The sequence below is a fragment of the Haemaphysalis longicornis genome, unplaced genomic scaffold, assembly GCF_048455015.1.
Source record: "Haemaphysalis longicornis isolate Haplotype H1 unplaced genomic scaffold, Haemaphysalis longicornis Haplotype H1 scaffold_1, whole genome shotgun sequence".
NCBI classification, from domain to species: domain Eukaryota; kingdom Metazoa; phylum Arthropoda; class Arachnida; order Ixodida; family Ixodidae; genus Haemaphysalis; species Haemaphysalis longicornis.
Genome location: NW_027526203.1, coordinates 82378283 through 82402004, shown reverse-complemented (window position 1 = coordinate 82402004; position 23722 = coordinate 82378283). Strand labels below are relative to the sequence as shown.

At 46.4% G+C, this 23722-nt stretch overlaps 1 protein-coding gene and 1 pseudogene across 1 annotated transcript in view; one reads left to right on the top strand and one right to left on the bottom strand.

The window, feature by feature from the left end:
* LOC144177807 (peroxisomal ATPase PEX6-like) overlaps positions 1-23722 on the top strand; it is a 172525-nt gene that overhangs the window by 109879 nt on the left and 38924 nt on the right. Inside the window, exon 18 of the mRNA XM_077705390.1 lies at positions 14884-14945. Within this exon, the coding sequence (XP_077561516.1) occupies positions 14884-14945 (62 nt within the window). The remainder of the gene's footprint in view (positions 1-14883; positions 14946-23722) is intronic.
* LOC144164747 (uncharacterized) lies at positions 16584-23106 on the bottom strand (annotated as a pseudogene).

Sequence of the window (23722 nt, the reverse complement as noted above, 5' to 3'; positions counted from 1 at the left end):
CAGACAGGGTCACGTAAGACAATGTCGCTTACACCAATCGGTCAGTGTCGTGTAAGACAACTCCAGAGCAGTGGACTACTGTGCAGCTAAAGCCCGTTTTCTTTTGAGTCCGACAGAGCCCAACATGGTCCGGCTGGGCCTGTCGTGCTCTGTCGGGGGGGCCCTGTCGGGCCAAGTTGGACGCCGAGGTCGAATTCGCTCGGCGAGCGAATTGTCCGGCTGGAGCCGTCCGGCTGGGCCGTCCGGCTGGAGTTGGCTCCGCCCATCGGCCTTTGGCAGCATGGCGGCGGCGAGCTGCGGGGACGGTGTACGTCGCACAACTTGATTGTGATATCAAAAACGACAACGACTTGCAGAAGTCACGACAGACCACCCCGGTCCTGAGTCGGTACTGCGATACGCGTTTATCGTTCGTCTTTTTAAATGTTCGTGCTTTGTGTGGAGCCGAGGCAGGAAATGCCCCAGTACCAGCGTCTGCAGAGTGGTTCGCCGTGTTTTTGTTCTTTATCAACTGTGTAGAGATACGCTCGTCGTGCTCATCGCTAGCGCGAGACGATTGATAAGTCCAAATTCATCGTGGCCCCGCTCTCGCGCGCTCCGAGCTGTCAAGGTCTGTCTCCGCGCTTGGATCATCGATAACGTTCAAAATATGGTCACTGTGAGTGAAAGCAACGCGCAGTGGCGGTCAGCGCTTGTGTACAGTGCAAGTTTTTCATATCCAGTGTGTACGCCGTGCTGTTATCTGTTTGATGTGTCGAAGTTCGGCTCTCGCGATCAGCCGTGTGTGGTGCGTCGCAGTTCTCCCGGAGTTGAATGTGTGTCTGTGAAGCTGCGGCGCCGCTAGCTCCGATACTGCAAGAAACACATCGCATCCGAGGGGTGCACCTTTTACATAACTTTCCCGTTGTATATCTGCGCAGTTGGTAGCGATGTGTGGCGGTGTTTGTGCGTTTTGAAATGTGAGGGTGTTCCCAGTGCTTTAGTGCCGCTGGTGGACTGCGGCGTTCCCAAACCAGCGTCGTGAGTGCTCTGCTAGTTCGCCTATTCTAGTGGCCGCATGATGTGGTGGCAAGTGTGCTTGGTGCAGCAACTGCAGTGTGTGTCCAGGCTGTGCTTTTTTTTTTCGCGTTCAGCACTGCCTGGTTACGTGATGTGTGCTTCATGCGAGATGCTGTTTCCGTTTGGGACTAGTTTTCGTGGTCATTTCACTTGCAGCTGTTGCTTGTTTACATATGCCGCATATATGCGCTAGGTAAAGCTTCCATGCACCACTATCCGAAAAAGTACCTTTACTAATGAAGCACATGGTTATTGTAATGTAATCATGCAGTCATGACATATTCCTGTGAGTAGTGTTTACACACCGGATTCACAAAATGGTTTATATCATAAACCTTTTCAAATGCCCATTTACGCTTTTGTTATAGTTGTTTGCTTTAAGCCACACCAAAGTTGGCTATGTTGTGGTCTTCCCTGAACTCTTAAAATGCCAGCACTGTCAATCATCAGTGAACATTCTTAAAGCGGAGTTGGGGGTAATTCGTGTTCCTTGGGCGGAACACGTGACTTCTTTTGAGAATCCCTTTTTGCTCCCAACATATCCAGTATCGTTCACCTTGATTAAGCTCGTCGGATATGAGGGGTCCCAATTTGCTGCTTTGTTGTTTGGTTCTAGGGATGAACTGAAAAACCCGAGCTGTGACTCTGATTAGCTTTAAGATTTTGCCGTAGTGTTCCAGATCGATCACGCCCGACTCAGTAGGTGGCGATGCTGCCGCTGGCAATGATCTTGTTTTCTTCCTTTCCCCTAGTTCGATTTCATCGTATATCGCTTTCGGAACCACTCATTCCCAATATGCATGCGGGACAAATCCACAGTGCTTTGCTCCGCTACAGGGCGTTTTTGGCCAGCTGCATGGCTGGGATGTCGCGAGCTAGATTTTCTCTTCCCGGATAATGTCTACATACGCACTTGTTCACGAGGCGTTGAATTTTAGTGACTCAGTTGCGTGTGAACTGCTCTCAGCGGCCAACATCTTCATGAATCCAATAGAGTGCTGTTGTTGAATCTGTCCGCAGGTAGATGTTTGATGGCTGTTGCTTGAGGGCTTCCAAAATAAGTTAAACCTCGTTATAACGAAATTGAAGGGGCGCCGCGATTTGCTCGTTATAGCCAATATTTCGTTATAGCCGTAGCTGACATTTACTGCAAATAATATGCATTGTAGTTACCTAAAACAAAAAGCGGGCGAAATAGCATCTTGCTGCACGGCGATAGTCAGTAAAATAAACACATTCCGGAGGTAAAAAGGAATAGTCACGAACCTACTTTATTGCAGTTCAAAACTCGTATTTCAAACAGACTCGGCTACGAAGTCCGTAATTGGACATTGATGCACCTTCCTGATGCGAGCGATGGCTTCCATCTTCGCCGCCCTCGTGCGCGCCGAAGCAGCGACGCAGCACCTCCGCCGCATCTAGTCCCTCCGACGCCGTCCTTAGCGCTTCTTTTCAAACCATGTGCAACAGGGCTGACGATGTAATCTCGGTTGCTCGCGATGGTGGACAGCGTACTCGTCCACACGTCAGTCTCTTGCCACCTTACCACGGAGTGCATCTTACCTCCCTTCGCGCCCGATGCGACGGCTTTATCATAGCCGTCTTCTGTTCAAGAGTGACGCTTTCGCTTCCCGCCTGTCGCACTCGCGCTGTTGGAATCACGCCGGCAGTACGATAAAAGGTAAGGCTGAAGACTGCCAAAACCCACGCACACACAACTACGCAGCGGCGCCGGCGATACGAACAGGGGAGGAGGGGTGGGGGAGGAAGGCGACGCAACCGCGCGCGCCGTGTGCATTGGGGTTTTTCTCGGGCTTACCGCGGATAGTCCGCGGATTCCCCGAAGCCATAGGGATACGTGGGAAAATCGAACGTCGGACTGCTTCTCGGGGAGCCCGCGGTGAGTCCGACACTGAATCGAAGGGCCCCATCGTCTGCATGGCGTGCGCAGGGAGAGGGAAGGGGGGGGGGGGGGCTTCGCGGGCGCAGCGTCCCCATGGCGCGCCAGCCAGCTTCGCGCGCGTGGCGGGAGTTTTGAACTGCTAATACAGTTGCCGCGTCACGCACTGTCTCAAATCCGCGTTGCGCACTGTTGTAAAATTAGCTCAAAATTTGATTTCTCAACGAAATTTGTTCGTTATATCCCGTAACGGGGAAATTTTACCTCGTTAAAACGAGGCTTTAAATACATTGGTTTCTATGGGGACTTTCAAGGGGAATTACGATTTGCTCGTTATATCCATTATTTCGTTATAGCCCGTCTCGTTATAACGAGGTTTAACTGTATAGCCACACAATCGACCAGCGAGCAGGCATGCCATCAGTTCCAGTCTCGCCAGTGTAATTTCCTTGCCTGGTGCAACCCTTTGTTTGCTTACCAGAGTTGTCGATCTTGTACCGTTTTCACCCTCCAGGGTGAGGTAGGCAACTGCCTCATATGGCATTGGACGGGTATCAGGAGAAATGTGAAAGCAGTCCGTCCTCCCTCCATTTGTTTGCGACCTGTAGTACCGGGGTACTTGAACCTCAGGGAGATAGGGAGTCCGTCTAGCTACCTTCCAGGCCGCCGTGCTGTTGGTAGGTAGCGTGTTGAAGTCGATGTTTTTACGCCACACGTCGTGGAACAGGACCTTGGCATGGACAATGAAAAAAGAAAGCCCCCCCCCTCCCCCTCCCTTCCCAGTGGTTCATGTTGAACTTCAGCGCAAATGACAAGACGCAGTACGATAGCAACAGGACACACGAAGCGCTACTTTGTCATGTCGTTTACGCTAGGGTTCAACATGCTTACCAACACTTCCAAGTTTTCACGTTGCGCCCTAGTGGGTCACATATCCACGCCGTTGTTTGTAGCATGGGCCAATTTGTGAATGGTTCTATGCCATGAATACAATCCATACATAGAGAGAATGTTAAGTGGTCGGCACACGAGTCCCACGTACGTCGCAAAACCTTCAGCACACCCGACAAATAACCGAGATGCATGGTATCCCGGGAGTCACGTTGAAATCACTGGAATAGCATTTTACTGCTTCAAACATTTCAGTGGCATTTTTGTACAGCTTCACGGCAGCTTTCTCGCTTCCAGCTCCTGTGAGCACGTCATCCGTGTATGTCTCACAGTTTGAGGGTACTGCTCTTTGTTTAAGTGGTGTTGAAGCATTTCGGGAAGTAGAAATGGGTTAGCCATCACTCTGAAAGGGATGCGGGTCATACAGCAAGTCAAAACTGGTGAAAGTGGTACACCCGGTTTTGGTATTGCTTGAAACCACAGGAAACGCAATGCATCTTTGTCCACCGGTTTTATGCCAACCTTTAAAAATGTTTGTTTGATATCCGACCTTTGCGCCACTTGGTGTCTTTGGGAGTTCAGCAATAGGGTGTATGCACTGGGCTTTTGGCCGTGCAGCAATGCTACCTACACGGCGGCCCCGACACCATATCCACAGTTGCATTCTGCCGTGCAGGCAGCATGTTTCCCGATGCAAAACGTGGTTTGCGGCGTGGTGTTGGTAAGAACGTTCGCGTGGGCAGTGTTTTTTTCTGCGTGATTCGTGGGTTTGCGAATGCCTTGTCACAAGGAGTAGTCAGCATTGTTTTTGTTTCGAAATTTCGGACTGTGCTGTGCACACTTCTGCAACCGCAGATCCGAAAGCAGGCCGCACAACAAAAGCAAGCGTTTCACTTTTTTTTTTTCTGTTTTGAAGCGGTAGCTAGAGCAGTACTTGAAGATGATCTGACTTCAGGCAACGAATTCGCAAAGAAGCTATCGATGATGGGTTTAATCAGTACCGAATCAGGCGTGCCCATTTTATTTCAGGTGGAGACGACGGCCGTCAAAGCTTTCACCTCATACCTTGCACATGCTTGTAACACGATGTGTTAAGGTAGCCGGCATACTTTATCAATGAGGCTAACCCGACTGTGCATCCAGCCGCAGCCTTGTCTACTTCCAGTGTTTTTAGGTGAATACGTGTACATGAAATGCAACCTTTTTTCAGGTAATTGTGGGCATCCAACTCTTTTGTCGTCTTCGAGTGCTCTTTAATGACCAAGCGCGTTCTGTGCTTATGCACTAAAGCTTGACGTTGGCTATACAATTTGACTACTTCAAGAACAGCGCAGAGATGACGACTTATGGATTGGCAAACTAGAGCAATATGGTTTATCGCTTGTCTCTGCGCTGTTTTTGCAGTATTCAAAGCGTGTTCCATAATCTTGTTTTGCTTATAATTTCCACCTCGTCTACATAAAAAAAAAAGCACTTGAAAACTATCGGTCGAATCTTTGTCGACGTGGCTGCACCTAATTTTATATACATATGTCACGATTGCTTCCACCCAGAACCTCTGCGTAATTGCTCACCATCATTGGGAGCTTAGGTAGACGTCAGTCATACGTTCAACACACCATAACACTGTTGCCAGAGCACCTCACCGTCTCTCGCACTCCCCAAGAAGCGCGCAGCATGCCTGGGTGGCTCAGTAAAGCCAGTGCCTCGTTGCAGCTTTGGGTGGAAAAATTTTCCTAACTCGAGACACGGTCCTTTGAAGCAACCCAAAAATAAGAAAATCAATGCATGGGGATCACACGGAGATAGTGCAAAGCGGACTACGTTATCAGCGCCTGTCCAACGGTTAGACAGGTGCGGACAGCGGTGCAGAGAGCACTGCACAATGTTTCAAGCATGTGACAAAGTGTGAGGTGAAAGCTTCAAGACCCGTCGTTTCCACTTGGAACGAAACAGGTGCAACAGATTCAGTACTGATTAGTCCCATTATCGATAACTTCATTGTAAATTCGTCGCATGAAGGCGGACTGTCATCGAGCGTTGCTCTATCCTTGGCTCCGAAGCAGCAAAAAAAAAAAAAAAAAAAAAGTGACGCGCTTGCGTTTGCCATGCGACCTGATTCGGATCTTCGGTTGTAGCAAGCGTGCACAGCACAGTCTGAAATTTCGACGCAAAAACAATGCTGACTACTACTTGTAACAAGGCATTCGCAAATCCACAAATTGCTCGAAAAAAAAAAAACGCTGTCCACATGAACGTTCTTGCCAACACAACACTGCGAACCACATTTCACATCAGGAACGCCGCGGCCCATGCGGCAAAATGCAACCGTGCAGATGGCATCGGTGCAGCTAAGCAAATAGCACCACCACGCATTCGAAAGCCCATTGCATACACCGATAGACTGACTAAATCGGAGGTTAGGTTCAGTCCACTTTCAAAGTTGTTGAAATATTTCGGTGAGTTACTGTGCGATGAAACGTCAAAAACCACCTGAAGCTTGGGAGAGTAACGTGCAACAGCCTAGTGCAGCATGTACCGTATTTACTCGCATAATCCTCGCACTTTTTTTTTCGGAAAAGTCAATGCAAAGTTAGGGGTGCGAGAATTATGCGGGAAAAAAAAAAATATCCCGTGCACAGTGTTGCCAATTCGCCTTATGCCAATCCCGCTAAATGTAGCGGTCGTTTTTTGTATATGTAAGCTCAGTGTTGCCAACAGCAGCTATTTCTTTTTATTTTTTATTTACAACGTAAACAATCTCCCGTCGATCAGCGATCGTGAAATTGCCGCCTTTGCTTTCTGGCGCGCGCCCTATCTCGTCGTCGTCATGTGCGTGCCCTACTCCAGTAACGCACGTTGAAGTCGGTGACGCCGAAGTGCCTGCCTGCGGCACGGTTGCCGCGTTCGATCGCGTACTCTATCGCTTTCAATTTGAAAGCGGCAGCGTAGCTGGCGTTCTTCCCCATGGCGAAGCGGCACCAAGCACAAAACACAAAACAAAGACATCAAAAAGTTCTCAAAATGGCAGCGAGCTATCCACCACTGACGCGAGTGACTCACTGACTGCTGCCGCTCAACGACGGGACACGGGACCACGACGGCGACACGACGACACGACAGCGGGCTGCGCGAACACTGTCTAGTTGCGCGCACGCGAAACCGGCCCAAGGACAGTGTGAGTAGCATGTTAGTAGGGTCCCTAGAAATTGTATATTTCTAGGGACCCTAATGTTAGGGCGCCTGTTAGGGAGTAGCCATTCAGGGTGTTAGGGCGCGCCGCCTGGGTGGCCTTGGATACACAGCGCTCTCCGCCGAACGGAGAGGCGGCGGGGGAGAGCGCGTGCACCATGCCGGTTTCGCGAGCAGGCAACTTCCGCGAGCAGGCAACTTTCGCCGCTGCAAAGTTGGGGGTGCGAGGATTATGCGAGGAACCAAAAAATCCAAGTTTTGGTGGCTCACATTAGGGGTGCGAGGATTACGCGAGTGCGAGGATTACGCGAGTAAATACGGTAGTAAACGGCATCAGCTTCACTCGTACTGTCCGTAAGTTTTGCTATCCCTAGCTGGTCGTAGTTTTTGATCACAGCGTCGGTAGTCCTGACACAATTCTGGGGAGTTTAGAAAGTGCCTTATCAAGTGGTATAGTGACATTGGCTTCCAAGGAAGCGCCTTCTTCTAATGTCCATCCATTTATTTGATGGTCCCGCCAAACACAGAAAAATACAATAGAGGCGTGGAAATTTCTGAAATTTCAAACACTTTGCGAATGCTGTTTGCTATTTGATTTGCAGTGCACTTTTATCATTCAAAGTGCTGAATGTTTTCGAGTATTGAAAATTTGGGAATAATTGAGCAGTAAAAGTTGGCTTTGCCGCATGACATTCAAATTTTCTAGCTTCACTGCATGGCATGCCCTCTTTCATTGACTTTTTGCATGACGCTGAAGTTGTGCAAAAAAGCTTAACATGTGGTCATACTATCACACTTAAAAATAAATGAACAACTGTATACCAACTGGTAGAGGTTTCAGAAGTGTCAAAGGCCCTGGCTTTAACACACCATTTGCTCACTTATCATTTTTCTTCCACTCAGTTTTTATGTGTACCAACTTTCAGCCTTTTGTCCACCTGCTTGACGGTCTAGCTTCATTCAACAGCAGAAGACCAAAAAAAAACTAAAAAAATCACTCCACAAAGTGAACACCCTCTTCCAAAACGCTTATTCAGAGGCTGGACGGGCTGCAGAATGCAGAACGCCCTTACTCTATGAAAGAGAACATGTGTCATTTCTTGTGCTACTGCACGCAGCATGCAACCCAACACGAGACAGCGAAAAGAACTCTTGTGCGATTGCTACGAAAAAACTTTTCAGAACTGAATCACTTTTGTGAACTGTAGCAGTCATGCTGACACTGCGCTACGGACAAAGGCTCTAGATTGGTCGACGTTCTATAACTTTGAGATCCTGAGATCTGTTATCCTACTACTGCCATTTTTTCAAATGTTCCTGATTTATTTCATTCTCCCTCTTATTCATTGTTTCTACGTACTCTTTCCAGATTTTTTTTTTTCATTTACTGTGTTCACCCTATCTGACGCAGCAAGCAACGCCATTTGTGGAGCTAATGTCTTCAGTATTCATTTCCCAAATCATTTATCAAACATCACTATCATCATCTGGAAGGCTCCCGCGCAATTACAGCTTTCAGCCCCATTTCATGCAGCAATGGCCTCGGTCTGCCTTACGTGGTTCTTCCACTACACCATCCCTGTTGCACTAAGCTCATGTGCTTGCGCTTTGTGCATAAAGTAACCGACAGGTGTCCTGAGCTCGAGAATGCCTAGATTGGGCTGTGTGTCGACCTGCCATTCCAGGTGCAGAGGCACAAATGAACGGGTGTAGCACTTTTGTCTTCTGTCTGGCGCCAAGCGTAGGGAGAAGTGGAAAAGGGCACTAGAACGGTCGGAAGCTGACTGTTTTAGCTGTGATTGTAAGAGCGTTTGATTTTATGAGGAGTACTTTGATGGTATTGGCATTATAGTAACTTGCAGCTTTATTGGCAGCGGGCATGTGTTTTTGCAAAAAGATAAAGCAAGGCGCTGCAAATTAACTGTGTTTTCTACCTCTCAACTGGTTACATTGATTTGATTGATTATGGGGTTTAATGCACCAAAGCTACACTTGGACTATGAGGCGCGCCGTATTAAAGTACTCTGGATTTATTTTGACCTCCTAAATATCTTTAAAATATGCCAAAATCTCGACATGAGCATTTTTGCTTTTTGCCTTTATGGTCGAGTCCCAGTCATGCTGCACGTGCAATCAAAGCTCCTTTGGAGTTTCTTCGGAGCACAGAACTGGACAAAGTTTTGTCATTGAAAATTTTCGCCGCATCAAAAGACATCTTTTCGTCTTCACGTTTTATTTTGTTTGTTTGTTTGTTTGTTTTTCTTCTCTCATTTAGCGTAGCAAGCCAGCCCGACGGCTCGGCTAACATCGCTGGTCTCCATTAAAGTTATTCTCTCTCTCTCTCTCTAAGCCATTGTATTGGTGTTGAGTGCATAGAATTTTTACTGATTGCAAGAACATAGTGTATGTGATGATGCTCAAGTATCAATTTATATTTAAGGAACCCAGGAGAAGAAAAATATGAATGGTGCAAAATGAAAGGGTTCAACATGCATGGGACTACTTGATCATTACGAGTTGTGTGTCTATCGATGAAATGTCAATAAACTGTGCTGCAGTTTAGCGTCATATAGTGCTGATTTTTTTTTTTTTGTCTGCATAAACTTAACTTATTGTTGTATGTAGTGTTGTTCACTTAACCTTGTGTGTTTCAATTCTGTAATACTTAGTACATTTGGTAGCATTAAACAAAGGAACTCTTTTTGTTGTCCCTTTACTTGCCTAACTTTGGCCGAAAGAGGCTTCGTTTCAAAACAGAAGACCGCGTTATAAGTGGAAATTACGGAAATGAACTAGATCTTGGTAACTCATTGAGGCATCACTGCTCTTAACAAAACAGCCAGTTTTGTTTATAACTAAGGCTTAATAATTCATGTATCTATAAATATCTGGGGCCTATCTGTTTTTGTACATAGCTGTCTTGTTTTGAAATAAAATTATATCGGCGAGTTTTATTTTGTGTGGGGTATACACGTCGTGTTCTGCCGTGAGTCTTCTGCAATTAGTGTGAAGCCAATTTTTCTTCAGCACCTCCAGCTGCCCTTGTCACTAATTTTTTAAATTTTTATTGAAGTGTGTACTGCGAACCAGAGGCCCAAGAAGGAAGGGCATAAAGGTGTGAACAAGATCATAGATACCAGCAGTTCAGCATACAACATGTGGCAGCAATGAGAAAGAACAAAAGGTTAAAATAAACTAAACATTTGCTTCTATGTATTCAAATTAATTAAGACATATGTTCAGGCGTATTTTTCCAGTCGATAATACATGTGGGAAAAAAAAATTTCAACCGGTGTGTAGAACGGGTGAAAGAATGAAAATGGTAATGATGAATATTATTTTGAAGTATGTCGTGGTCTTGTATCTAGGCCAAGTTTGTAGCATAACAACAGCAAAAAATTTAAGGCATTAAGATTTCTTTTTTCCCTAGTGTTTCAATCGCACCAGTTTGCATGAGCTCATTAACAGAATCCGTGTGCCCATAGTTAGAATTCTAAACAGTGAACAAATGTAATATGCAAAAACTTTCTCCTTGACTAATATTCGAATCCCATAATCTTATATGACCTCACAAAAAGAATTTGTGCAATTATATTTAGAATAAATAAAGTCAACAGCCTTTCTTAGAGCCTTTTAAACCAATTCGATATTATTTCCTCTATAGGGGTCTGAGACGGTGCAGGCATACTGAAGTTTCTATCAAATTAAAGTAGGGTACAAAAGTAATCTAACTTTTGCTGGAGTGTCGGTGAGTTTATGATTTATAAAACCGACTTTGTGACAAGATGAGGAAACATTGGTTTTTATATGTGACTTCAGCTCAAGTTGCTAGTTTATACAATAGCTAGACGAGTACATTTCTGAGCTTCGGGCAAGTTTTCCTGAAAAAGGGTAAAAAAGTGTGAGTGGACTCTTTTTGTTGACGATATGAAGGGAGACTGCAGTCATCCGGTTTTAACCCCATAGCCCACACATGACTCCAGGAGGGGATATTATAAGAAATAGTGAAATTGCCAGCATATAGCGAAATCTGTCTAGGCTCATTTACAATAGAAATAATTCATTACAGAAAATTTAAAGGAAAGACCAAGGGCACTACCATGGGGACCATTAGATGTAGGAGGAGAGTGTCAGCTATTCACTCCAATCCGATGAACAAGCAGTAACCCAGGCTGCAAGAAAGGAGCGGGGAGGGTGGGAGGCAGTATGTGAATTGATTTTTTGAAATTAATTTGGCCAGACGGCTGGTACCCTCAGTAAGTGCAGGTGGTGGGACTGGCCTGCTCCTGTGAGGGATAAAAAAAAAAACTTCCATTCTGCTGTATGAATCGCTCATGCGTTCTGGTATATGGCCACCATATGCAGACGTGTACGGACGCCTGCTTTTACAAACCCCGGACCAGGTTCTAAGCCTGTGCTAATTTGCAAACAAAATCTGTGTCGGAATCAGCATAATTAACTGTAAACAAATGTACTTGAAACATGCAGCAAAGCATTAAATGTGCCTAGCTGTGTTTTCTGTGGAAGTTATTAGTAAAACTGTTGACCTGGATGGGAGCCTTCGTACAGTCGTCCAGAAAAGGTAATCTCGTTGTAGAACACAAAGGTCAAAGCCGGCATCGCCATAAAAAAAAAAAAAAAGAAAACACTGCGGTGATGGTCGGTGGAACTACTCCGGTTTTTGCCAGTTCCTAAATACGATCGCTGACTGTCGTAGTTCCACAGGCGCGTAATCGCAAAATGAGTACATAAATATGTGTTTAAGAGATGCGGACATGATGTTAAGGCAACAACTATGCTGCCGATATTCCCATACCAAAATTGTGTACCCTGCGTCGCAGAATTTAAAATACCAGTGCTCATTGCAATTGACGAAAGAAGCGCTAACATTTGCCGCAACGACTACTCAGCACCGTGCGCACCGTATCAGAATGCGATGCGCTGAACGGTCAAGAGCTTGTTTCTGCGTAATCATAGAGCGCTGCTACGTACGTGGACGCATGTTACATTGCTGGGAGAGCGATTATGCTTCAAAGAACAGTCTTGCCGCATGAGATTCGGAAAAACGGGAAGATTTTGCGCCGTCGCCGCTTCATAATCCAAGCCAGAGTGACCCTGCCCGAGCCAAGCTGCAGCATCGCCGGGCATGCACTGGTTTATGGGAAGCTCTCCAATGCGCTTGCGTCTACATAGACGTTACGGCTGCAGGCTGATTAAGTCTAGCGAGATCAACATTCGCGCCATGCTGAGGGAAATAAACTCAAATTTTCTCAAATGACCATAATAGCTGTTTGAGCGTAAACAAAAAGTACTATAAGGTCGGACGAACCAATCATAATATTCGATTCAAGTGACGTCTTTGGCCCGACACTGCTGTCGGGGTCCTACTCCCGAACGCAAAAGAAAACGGCCGCCCGACACAAACTCGCGTGTCGGACCGACAAGTCGGACCCGACATGTTGGATCCGACTTGTCGGACTCAAAAGAAAACGGGCTTAAAACGAGCATTGTGCTCAGTACCAACAGCAGTGCACGTCGGTACTTCTATGTTTACATGTGTTTTCGCAACTTCCACTGTTTACCCCACGATTCTTAGTGCTATAAAATGAATGGACCCTAAACGTAGTGCAAATAGCTTGTTCTGCAAGCTTATAAGCCCTGCCTAATTTGCGTTTGCTTTTGCCGGCCTGTTGCGGGAAATGAGCTAGTGGGTTGCTTGGCCATTCCTTTTTTTTTCCTAATTCTATAGCTTATTTGAGCAAAGTGTGCATTAAAAATGGCATCAGTATGATTCTAACGAGGCAATCTTCCAAATGAACCAAACTTGTGTTTTGTCTGCATGGCCCTTTTAATACCACATGTTGAGTCTTGTTCGAGCAGTTGATGCAGATTTGCAGGTTTACTCCAAGGGCTAGAAGCTCAATGTGGGCCTGTTGCGCAGCTGGGCAAAATAAAAAAAATAAAAAAAGAGGGAGAGAGAAAAGCATTCTGCTGGCAGTTTGTGTGGCTCCAAACGGGGGTTGTATTGGGAAGAAAGCATAAATTAAAATGAGATAGTTGGCTAGGTGCTGAAGTTCTAAAAAGAGTTGCTTATTGGCTGTGTAATTTTTGTAGTGCCACTGTAAGAAAAGTATTGCAGAGAAGTGTGCTAGTGAAAATTAACCAGAAATCTCCAGAGGGTGTTGTTTCGGTAGAAGTTCCTTGCTTACCAAGTGGCTTCAATTATCACACAGGACTGCGTGAAGAACGGAATTCCTCTGTGTCAGTTTTACAACTTGCTGCTTTTACATGGGCAGTTTCATTGAGAATTTGTCGCAAAATTTTTTTGTCGTTGGTCTTGGAAGAATTTCCGAAGTAGCACAGTGTATTTTTGTCTCCCAAATGCGCCTACCACTACTGAAGCTACTACTCAGCAATGTAATTTAACATGTTTCACATTTCACGCAGTGAGCTATCACTGAGATGTCCAGTGACAGTTGGCTCATCACTGAATCAGGTACAGTCGAATCGCGGTAGAACGAAATTGACGGGACGTGCGAAAAATTTAGTTGAAGCGAAAATTCGTTGAGGCGAAATCTGCCCCAATGCACTACGAAAAAGCAAAAGAAATGGCCTCGTATGTTTCCGCATCATTGGCAGCATAATGCAATGTTTAGGAAAAGGAGTGGCGCGCAATGTAGTCGTGTTTATTCGGGCAACAAACATACCAATGGCTATCTGTTTTTTACTTGCACGTACAGAGCACGTTACAGAGGGGGGAGGGGGAAGGGTGAAGAAATGCACACGCAAAACGTATTGCTGTACAACAAGGCGTATCCACCGAGCTGATTACTTGCTGCTAGGTTGTCGGAGGCCCCCCTCTCGCTTGTGGCAGGAGCGGTGCCGTTATCCTCGGTCTGGGCACGGCAGCAACTGACCTTTGCAGGCAAGCCGCGCGCGCTTCCATTTAACGCGACCGCGCGCTCACGGCTAAGATAGGATGATGCGGGTTCAAGACTAAATACGAAAACAGTATTTTTGCTTTTGACTTTTTAAGAATTGTAGAAGGAAAACTGCAGGGACAGCTTTTTTACAACGCATACATGACGGAGCCGCGCCGGCACCAGAGCACATTCGCGCGATTTCAACTGGATATGGATTGGCTGTAGCTCCGGCTTGGCGAATCGACCTGCGCCTCATGTAAAGATGACCAGCCACATCGTTATCACCAGCAAACAATGGTGTCCACGTATGACTTTTTGTTTGTTTTGGGTGGCGGTGTGGGTGCGCGGCGCACGATTTCGGTAAAACTAAGCATCCTGAATGCATAAAAAAGTTACAGATAGCTGGCGTTATGCCTATTTTATTGCAAAACAAGCGTTCAAACCCAGCCCCAATGAGCGAAAATTTCGTTGCAGCGAAAGCAAGCCAGACAAATGGTTCGTTGTGGTGAGGACTTTGTTGCATTGACTTCTGCGGCTAACTGATGGGGAATTGGAAATATTACGTTGAAGTGAAAATTTCGTTGAAGCGGAGTTCGTTGTACCGGGGTTCGGCTGTAATTGCTTTAGTTGGGGCAATGCAATGACTGGGAACAAAGTTTTTTTAGTTCTTTCACTCCTTTCCTAGAAGTAGAGTTGGCATAAAAGGCTGGGAAAGGCAGTAAAAACCAGGGTATTTTATTTTGGGGACTTCATTCGTTTGGTTGCGCTCTCTTTTAATCAGCTTGAGTTGTGAGAAGCTCCACCAGCCAGAGGCAGCATTTTCTGTGTCTCGCGAAGTGCATTGCCGTGTCACTTTTTAAATGATGTGTCTCCACTCTCTCTCCCTTTGCCTTTTTTTTTTTATTATTTATTGTGCAGTGTCAAGGGGCCTGAGCTGATAAACATGTACGTGGGACAGAGCGAAGAGAATGTCCGAGCCGGTGAGTTTGATGTTCGGCCTGCTCCGCTCCGAGATGCGATGATGGCAAGTGCTTGCGAGGTGAAGTCTCACGGCTGGGACGAAACATAAACAGGTTGACATTTGCTTTTAGTGGAACCCCAATGCTACAACTCGCTCAGGGCAGTGCAGAAACAGTGGATTATGGAGGTGTCCAGCAGTCCAAACAGCACCGCATCATACCGGCATAGCGCACTCTCATATTATGTGGGTCTTCAAGGTTACGTGGGTCCTCAAGGTGGTTTTTTTTTTTTTTTTTTTTTTTTTTTTTTTTTTTTTCTGGTAGAATTTGCAAAAACTTCCCATCTTTGCTCAGCTTCATGGTCTCATATCAAAAACACCATTACTTTTCCAGTTTCTCAATTACATGTCACGATAATTAAAAATATGTTTCTATTGTTTGCTAACAATAACAAAAAATAACTGCTGGTCATAAAATAATACTAAGGAATGGGTAGGCACTACGAAGTATAAGAAATACACGTTGCAAACAGATGGTAAATCCCATTATGAATGCAGCCGTCAGAGCCAATTGAAGTTCAGTGTCTATAACGCAGCAACTGACCAATAAAAAAAAGCAAGGAAGTAAGCTTATTAGGGGTAAACTGTACTTGACGGGAAAAGGGTGATCAAGAACTTCTCCGAAACCTGGGTGGGTGTTGCTTTCAACGGGGAAAGCATTTGCATGAATTTTCTTGCCAGTGCAAGTTCGTGCCCCTTCTGCTGCGTCCATTGTGTGAAGCAGTTCCACAGACTCATTGTGCATGCCTTGTCTGTTTTCTCTCTCTCTGCCTTTGCAAGATAGAAGTTGACAATTTTTAATTTAATTTGCAGCCTGTAGCTGTTTGATCACTAGAATAGACAGCCTTTCACTAGCTTACTTGCCTTATGCAAGGAATTGCTCTTGTTTAAGAGTTCACTAGTACGTCTGTTGTTCAACCTTCTTGAAAACACTCTGATGACACCTAAACACTTCTTATGAGCCGCGAATGGGAAAGCAGTAATGTCCACGTAAGTGCTGTTGAGTGTCCAACGGAATGCCTGCAAAGAGTACGTGATTCGCTGGTGAGTGATGTGTCACTGGGTGGGAAGAGCAAAAGAGGCCAAATTGTGAATCTTAATGCAATGTGTCCCGAGGTCAAACCCATTTAAGGGGGGACACTGGTCTTAAACCTATCTTCCTTGTTTTTTTACCAACTGCAATGAAACTTGACTCCCTGGTGTAGTTTGCTGTGCTGATCTCAAATCTGCACTTTTGTTTCTGTGCCATTTAGTTTTTAGTATAATTAACATTAATTAGTGATTTTTTGCGTAATTAGTAGAAAAAAGCCTAACTAACTGAAAGTTGTTTTCTTCACACCAAAATGTACTAGAAAGCACAAGGAACACAATGTTAAGAGTACTTTTTTGATAAGGCCACAAGTAGTGATTTTATGGCAGTTTAAAGTTTGTTGTTCAAAACTTGGCACCATGAGGTCTGGTTCAGAGCGAAATAAAAAATTTTCGACGCATATAATAAAAATTCTGTTCCTACCATTGTGTGCTTTGCACATTCTGCTCCATGGCACAACAAAAATTATAGTTTTATGTGCCCTGAAAGCTGAGGTAGCTCTTCCGCAAGTTTGCAAACAGGCCAAAATTAGTGTTTTGAGAAAATGAAGAAAGAAACAGCAGACTCGTTTTCAGTGAGAACAACAACAAAATTGCAGTGTATTTACACTGGTATGGAGTCAGTAGCCACCAGGCACATAATCTGTTTGACTGGAGGCACCGGAGTGGCGCTTCTTGAAAGCTCGCTGCATGCCGTCAGCTGACTTGTGCTTGCGTGCAGAGGCGGATCCTCGACGGCGGTCTTTTTGTGCCATACGCTTCGTGCTGGCAAGCCCAGGGTTCAGGTCAAGTTGCTTTAGAATGGAAACCGAGGCTCTTTCGTTGCCTGCGTTAAACTTCAGCACCGCCTCAGCCACAGCAGCTTGCACAGTGAACAGCGACACGTGCTTCTCCTTGTGTGCCAGGGCCATACCTCGGCAAAGTTGGCGCGGCTCACTCAAACTCACTCACAATTTTTTTTTCGAATCACCACTCACTCAAACTCAGACTCAATGCTGAGCAGCACATCTGCGCTCACTCAAACTCACATTGACCGCAAAACTCAGAACTCACTCGGACTCAAAACTCAAAATGTACTCAGAACTCAAAATGTACTCAAACTCAAAATGTAATCAAAACTCAAAATGTACTCAAACTCAAAATGTACTCAAACTCAAAATGTAATCAAAACTCAAAATGTACTCAAACTCAAAATGTACTCAAACTCAATATGGACTCAAAACTCAAAATGTACTCAAAACTCAAAATGTACTCACTCAAAATGTACTCAAAACTCAAAATGTACTCAAAACTCAAAATGGACTCAAAACTCAAAATGAACTCAGAACTCAAAATGGGCTGAGAACTCAAAATGAATTCATAACTCAAATGGCCTCACAGAGATTGAGACAGTGAGAGAGTGAGTGTGTGAGTGAGTGAGATTGAGAGTGTGAGTGAGAGGGAGAGTGAGTGTGTGTGTGAGTGTGTGACTGAGAGTGTGAGTGAGTGAGAGTTGAGTTGAGTGTGAGTGTGCCTGTGAGTGAGAGTGTGAGTGAGAGTAAGAGTGTGAGAGTGAGAGTGTGAGTGTGACTGAGAGTGTGAGTTGAGTGTGAGTGAGAGTGAGAGAGAGTGTGAGTGGAGTGAGAGTGCGTGTGTGAGAGTGAGAGTATGAGTGAGAGTGAGGGAGAGAGTGTGAGTGTGGGTTGAGTGAGAGTGAGTGGAGGGAGAGAGTGTGAGAGTGGGAGCGTGAGTGAGAGTGTGAGTGTGACTGAGAGTGAGTGAGAGTGGGAGTGAGAGTACGAGTGAGAGTGAGAGTGTGTGACTGAGAGTGAGAGTGTGAGTGAGTGAGTGAGAGTGTGAGTGTGCCTGTGAGAGAGTAAGAGTGTGAGTGTGAGAGCGTGAGTGAGAGTGTGACTGAGAGTGAGAGTGAGTGAGAGAGAGTGTGAGTGGAGTGAGAGTGAGTGTGTGAGAGTGAGAGTATGAGTGAGAGTGTGAGTGAGTGAGAGAGTGAGAGTGTGGGTTGAGTGTTAGTGTGAGGGAGAGTGTGAGTGGAGGGAGAGTGTGAGTGAGAGCGTGAGTGAGAGTGAGTGTGACTGAGAGAGAGTGTGAGTGGAGTGAGAGTATGAGTGAGAGAGAGTGAGAGGGTGAGTGAGAGAGTGTGAGTGAGAGTATGAGTGAGAGTGTGTGACAGAGTGTGAGTGAGTGAGAGTGTGAGTGTGCCTGTGAGTGAGAGTAAGAGTGAGAGAGTGAGAGTGAGAGTGTGAGTGGAGTGAGAGGGTGAGTGAGTGAGAGTGTGGGTTGAGTGAGAGTGTGAGTGGAGGGAGAGTGATAGTGGAGTGAGAGTGAGTGAGAATGAGAGTGAGAGCGTGAGTGAGAGTGTGACTGAGAGTGAGAGTGTGTGAGAGTTTGAGTGTGAGTGAGAGTATGAGTGATAGTGAGAGTGTGAGTGAGTGAGTGAGTGTGAGTGAGTGAGCGTGTGAGTGTGAGTGTGTACCTTTTGCTATATCCTCATAATCATAACCAGAAAGCATTTTTATATTTGTCCCACGTGATCCCCCTCGACGAGACCTTTAATTTGATACCCCACACACCCTAGCAGGGTCATATGGAATTCATACCAGTCAAAATAACCATGACTCTCATGACTGTAACCAGGACGCATTATTTAGGTGTCCGACGTGATTCCCCTAACTGGAACCTTCAATTTGACGCCCCACATGCTTCAGCGGCCTCACCTTAAATTTAACCCAATCTATGACTCATAATGACTATCTCATGATTCGAACTATGAAGCCTTTTTTATTTGTACCACGTGATTCCCCTCGTCAAGACCGTAAATTTGATACCCTACACGCCCTAGCGGGGTCACTTCGAATTTTACCCCAATATAAGACTCGCCATCACAATCTAATGGTTATAACCAGGAAGCATTTTTGTATTTCTCCCACATGATTCCGCTCACCAAGACCTTTAATTTGATACCCATCACATCCTGGCGGAATCAATTTGAATGTTAAACCAATCAATGACTACCGTATAATGCGGAATATAGGTCGAGGCGGAATATAGGTCGACCCCCTTACCTTGTAGCCGAAAAATGCAAAAAAAATAATTAGGTACCAACCATTGTTTTATTGACACTATAACTTTTTTCGTCTCAGATTACTCATTTAAAACTGTCTGAAGTATCGTCGGACGACTGCTTCTGGCTCGCTGTCGCCCACACAGCAGGTCGTCCTCGGTGCAGTCCAGGGAATTGCTTATGCAGCACTTAAACACTCGCAAGACCATGTCATCGTGAAGCGAGTGCAAAGCATGGGACACTCGTGTGCAGACTGGAGCGACAGCCAGTCTGTGCAGGCGGTCAGCAAACATCTTGGGCTATCCATTCGTAGAGACATCGCACGACGCTAGCGGACAAAATTTGCCCCTTTGTACAGCAGCACAGGTGCACAGAGCAGCGCCCATAAAGCGAGGCCTTCCGAGCGTTGCATACCGAGAGCTGCCCTTTCAGCTAACGCCGCTAGCAACACTTCTTTTGGTGATACCGAACTGGCGCAAGGCAGACACGTCATTGGCCTTGGAAAACCCCCAACTTTTCTTTTAAATGCTGCTGTAAACTCGCACCAAGTGCCTAAACTCATTTTGAGCATGCCGACAGCGAGAGAAGCAACAAAACAAAGATGGCGTCGAGTCCAATTGATGGTGGTGGCGATGGTGCCTTTGGGGTTTGGATGGGCTCGATGGGCTGCCCGGTCGCCAGATGACAACTGCCAGTGACTGCAATATAGGTCGAGGGGTGACTTTTGGGCAAATTTATCTATAAAAAATGGAACCATGACTATCTCATGATATAGCCCTACCACACTTTTGTCCCACGGGATTTTCCTTATCAGAACCTTCAATTTGATACCCCGGACACCCAGTGGCATCATTGTGAATTTTAACCTAATTTATGACCCATTTTGACTATGTCATGATAATAATCAGGAAGCACGTGATTACCCTCATCGAGACCTTTAATTTGATACGCCACACGACCTAGCGTCATGAACTTAAATTTTAACCGAATCTATGACTTACCATGACTACGTCATGATACTATATCCATAACTCATTTTCGTCCCGAATGATTCCCCACATCGAGACCTTGAATTTGATTCCCCACATGCCCTCGCAGCGTCATTTTGAATTTCAACCCAATCTATGACTCATTATGACTGCCTGATGACTACAATCAGGAAGCATTTTTTTATTTACCCCGCTTGATTCCATTAATCCGGACCTTTCATTTGATACCTTACACGCCTTAGCCTCATCAGTTCCACTTTTCACCCGACTCATTATGACTGCCTGATGACTACAATCAGGAAGCATTTTTTTATTTACCCCGCTTGATTCCATTAATCCGGACCTTTCATTTGATACCTTACACGCCTTAGCCTCATCAGTTTCACTTTTCACCCAATCTAATGTGGTCATTATTCTGTCCTAAGGGGCGTTGCCCAGTCAATTCAGCTAATTCATTTGAAACAGCAGAAACAACAGCCCCCGCCCCCATTTCCCCCCGGCTCTCACCTCTTCCTTTGAGACCCCTAGTATATCAAGCCGTTAACAGTAGCAGGCGAACAACCAGCACGCCAGCGCCGCCGTGTGCTTTCCCACCACCCTTTCCCACTCTCTTAGTGGATCCGTCAGGAGGAAAAGTTAAGACAACCCTTTTTTATGACCTCACCAGACAATCATCACTCACGCGCCCAGCCGCGAAAATTAGGTATACAGCAAGTGCTTATGGCCATGAAAATTCAACAAGAAACTAAAAAAAAATCAGACACCCCCTCCCTCCCAACCGATCATGCAGATCGCGATTGGTGCCGTACCCGCAGGTAACCTGAATTCCGAGCCCACAGTGACGCATGAAACTTAACAGCCAACCATAGCTGCCTGCTAGGCTACTCATATGTACTCAAACTCAAAATGGTCTCAAAACTCCTATGTACTCAGAAGTCAATATGTACTCAAAACTCAATATGTAATCAAACTCAAAATGTACTCAAACTCAAAATGTACTCAGAACTCAAAATGTACTCAAACTCAAAATGTACTCAAACTCAAAATGTACTCAAACTCAAAATGTACTCAAACTCAAAATGTACTCAGAACTCAAAATGGACTCAAACTCAAAATGTACTCAGAACTCAAAATGGACTCAAACTCAAAATGTACTCAGAACTCAAAATGGACTCAAACTCAAAATGTACTCAGAACTCAAAATGGACTCAAACTCAAAATGTACTCAGAACTCAAAATGGACTCAGAATTCACTAGGTCTCAGGCGTACTCAAACTCAATCGGACTCAAACTCAGTCGGGATCACTCGGCTCAAACTCACTCAAGCTCAAACTCACCATGCCACGCTAGCCTCGCGCTCACTCAAACTCAAAGTCACGCGTGAGTTTGAGTACAAATGAGTCTGAGTGAGTGGACTCATGAGTGAGTTCGCCGACCTCTGGCCAGGGCCCATATCATGGAGTGGAGGGATTCATTGGAGTTCTGCGTTTTGCCTTGCAGGCAGCGCTGCAGGAGCTTTTCGTCCGAAAGACGCTCGTACACAGGTAGAAGAGCCTCGCACACGTGAGGTGGCAGGTTGTATCTATGTTTTGGTGTGGGCTCCCCCTTCGCCTTGGCAGCATTCTGCCGGCACCACGAGTCCGGGCCTGGTGGGCAGAGGCTGTGGTTGGACACGGTGTTGTTTGAAATGATGTGGTGGTAGGTGTCCATCACCGCTTTGTGCATGGCCCTGACGTCGCCACTGTGCGATTTCAATGCCCAGCTATAATAAGAACTGAGCTTAGTGACAAGGTCGCCAGTTAGCCGACCCTTGCCACCGAGCCTCTCAGATGCCGAGCCCGTACCTTTTGCAAGCAGGTTACGCAGGGTGGTGCCCATCCTCTTCTTCACATGATTGACACAGTCTTCTTTCTTGATTGGAATATAACCGTACACCTTGGCACCCACCAACACCAAGTAGGTGCGGCTGTCGCCGTCTGACAGAATTGTGGTGTACCTTAGTTTGTGCCGCTGCAGTGACCTCTCAAAGAGGATGAGACCGGCCTCCACCTCCATCTCACCAGCCTTCTTTTCAGTGTTTTTTTGACAGACGTGATTGTCCTTCCAAGCTTGGTAAGCTGGGTCGCCTACCTTTCGCCCGCGCTCGCACCCAGCACAAAAGTCGCTCAGCACGACGAAGTCTAGAACTAATCCCGTAAAGAGTTCGATAACCACACCGATGCCGATGTGAGACGAGTGGCCTCACGTCATCCACGACCCGTCGTACGTAACACAAATGTTACCGGGGTTGTCCAGTCAGATCGTCGTAGAGCTTTCTCACTGAATGCACACTTTCAGCCATCACGTTGTCGGCAGCGCGAGTCACAGCGGGCGCAAGCTTCTCCTTCACGTAGCCTTGCCACGTTTTGGTGTGCAGCCTGCGGTGAGAAATGTTCATTGTAGCAAACATATCGTTCAGCGTGGTTTGGCGATTTCCCGTAGCCTGCATCGCTCGCGCGGCGAGAACGTTCACGATAAACGGATTAACTTTCTTATCGCTGTTCACGCGGGGAGAGGTCCACTCCGAGGCAGGTCGCACACGCGATAACCATCTTTACGGAAAGGCCGTACGCCCGCTCGCCGGTTCTAAATGTCGCGCTGTCACCGCAAACGCTGCACTTTACAGCCGACAGCAACACGTTGACGCAGTCCAAACTCGCAATCACGAAGCTGCTCTCGTCAGGTGGGCCGGGAGGAGTGTCGTCGGCGCTCGTGAACAAGTTGGATTTCCGCTCAGTTGCAAGAGTTGAAGAAAGCGCTTTCAACTGTTCTCGTGCAACCACCTCTCTCTGCAGCAAATCTTCAGGTTGCAGCATCACTGTGTCGCGTCTCATACGGCCGCTTTCCGACGCATTTCCGCTGACTGGTGGGGCCGTTAGGCCTACGTCGTCGGCGGTGGCTTCCGCGCAGCTCAGTGCAGGTAGCGCGTCAGGCCCGGCGCTTTCCTCCGCAACTGCAGGACTCTTGTGGAAGTTATACAACCGCTTCGCTTTTTTCCCAAACTTGTGCCTCGTAGCAAACTTTAGCTGGGCCTTCGGCATGGCTCTTTGCTTGTTGTGCGAACACGATAAGCAAGATGGAGCCGCCTCGGATGCGCTCGCACTACCAGAGCAGACGATGCAAACCAGGCTCTGCCAATCAGGAGACGAGATTTGGTTATGTGCCTTCTCTCGGCGAATGGGATCGCTGGTTGCGGGGGTTTTTGGCGCCGTTTTGCTATTCGGCCAATGTCTGCACGGGGGCAGTTGTGGCGCGGAAAAAAAAGAAGAAAAGCCGCTCTTTCAAACGATACCGAGGTTGCCGCAATCAGACATGCGGTACGACCGCCGCGCAACGCGAAAGTAGGGCGGCCGTTTTTGCATCGGCTTCAGCAAAAATTCAGCTCCCACGCGCGTTATAAATCAATGTAACGTTTTAAATACTGGTTCACGAGACACAAAACTTCGCACATAGAGAGAATAATAGTTGCGGAATTCAAAAATCTTATTTTCAAAAAATCGACTTTTTCGCGATTTTTTCGTCCCAAAGATCCGTGTCCCCCCTTAAACCTGAGGCGTTATC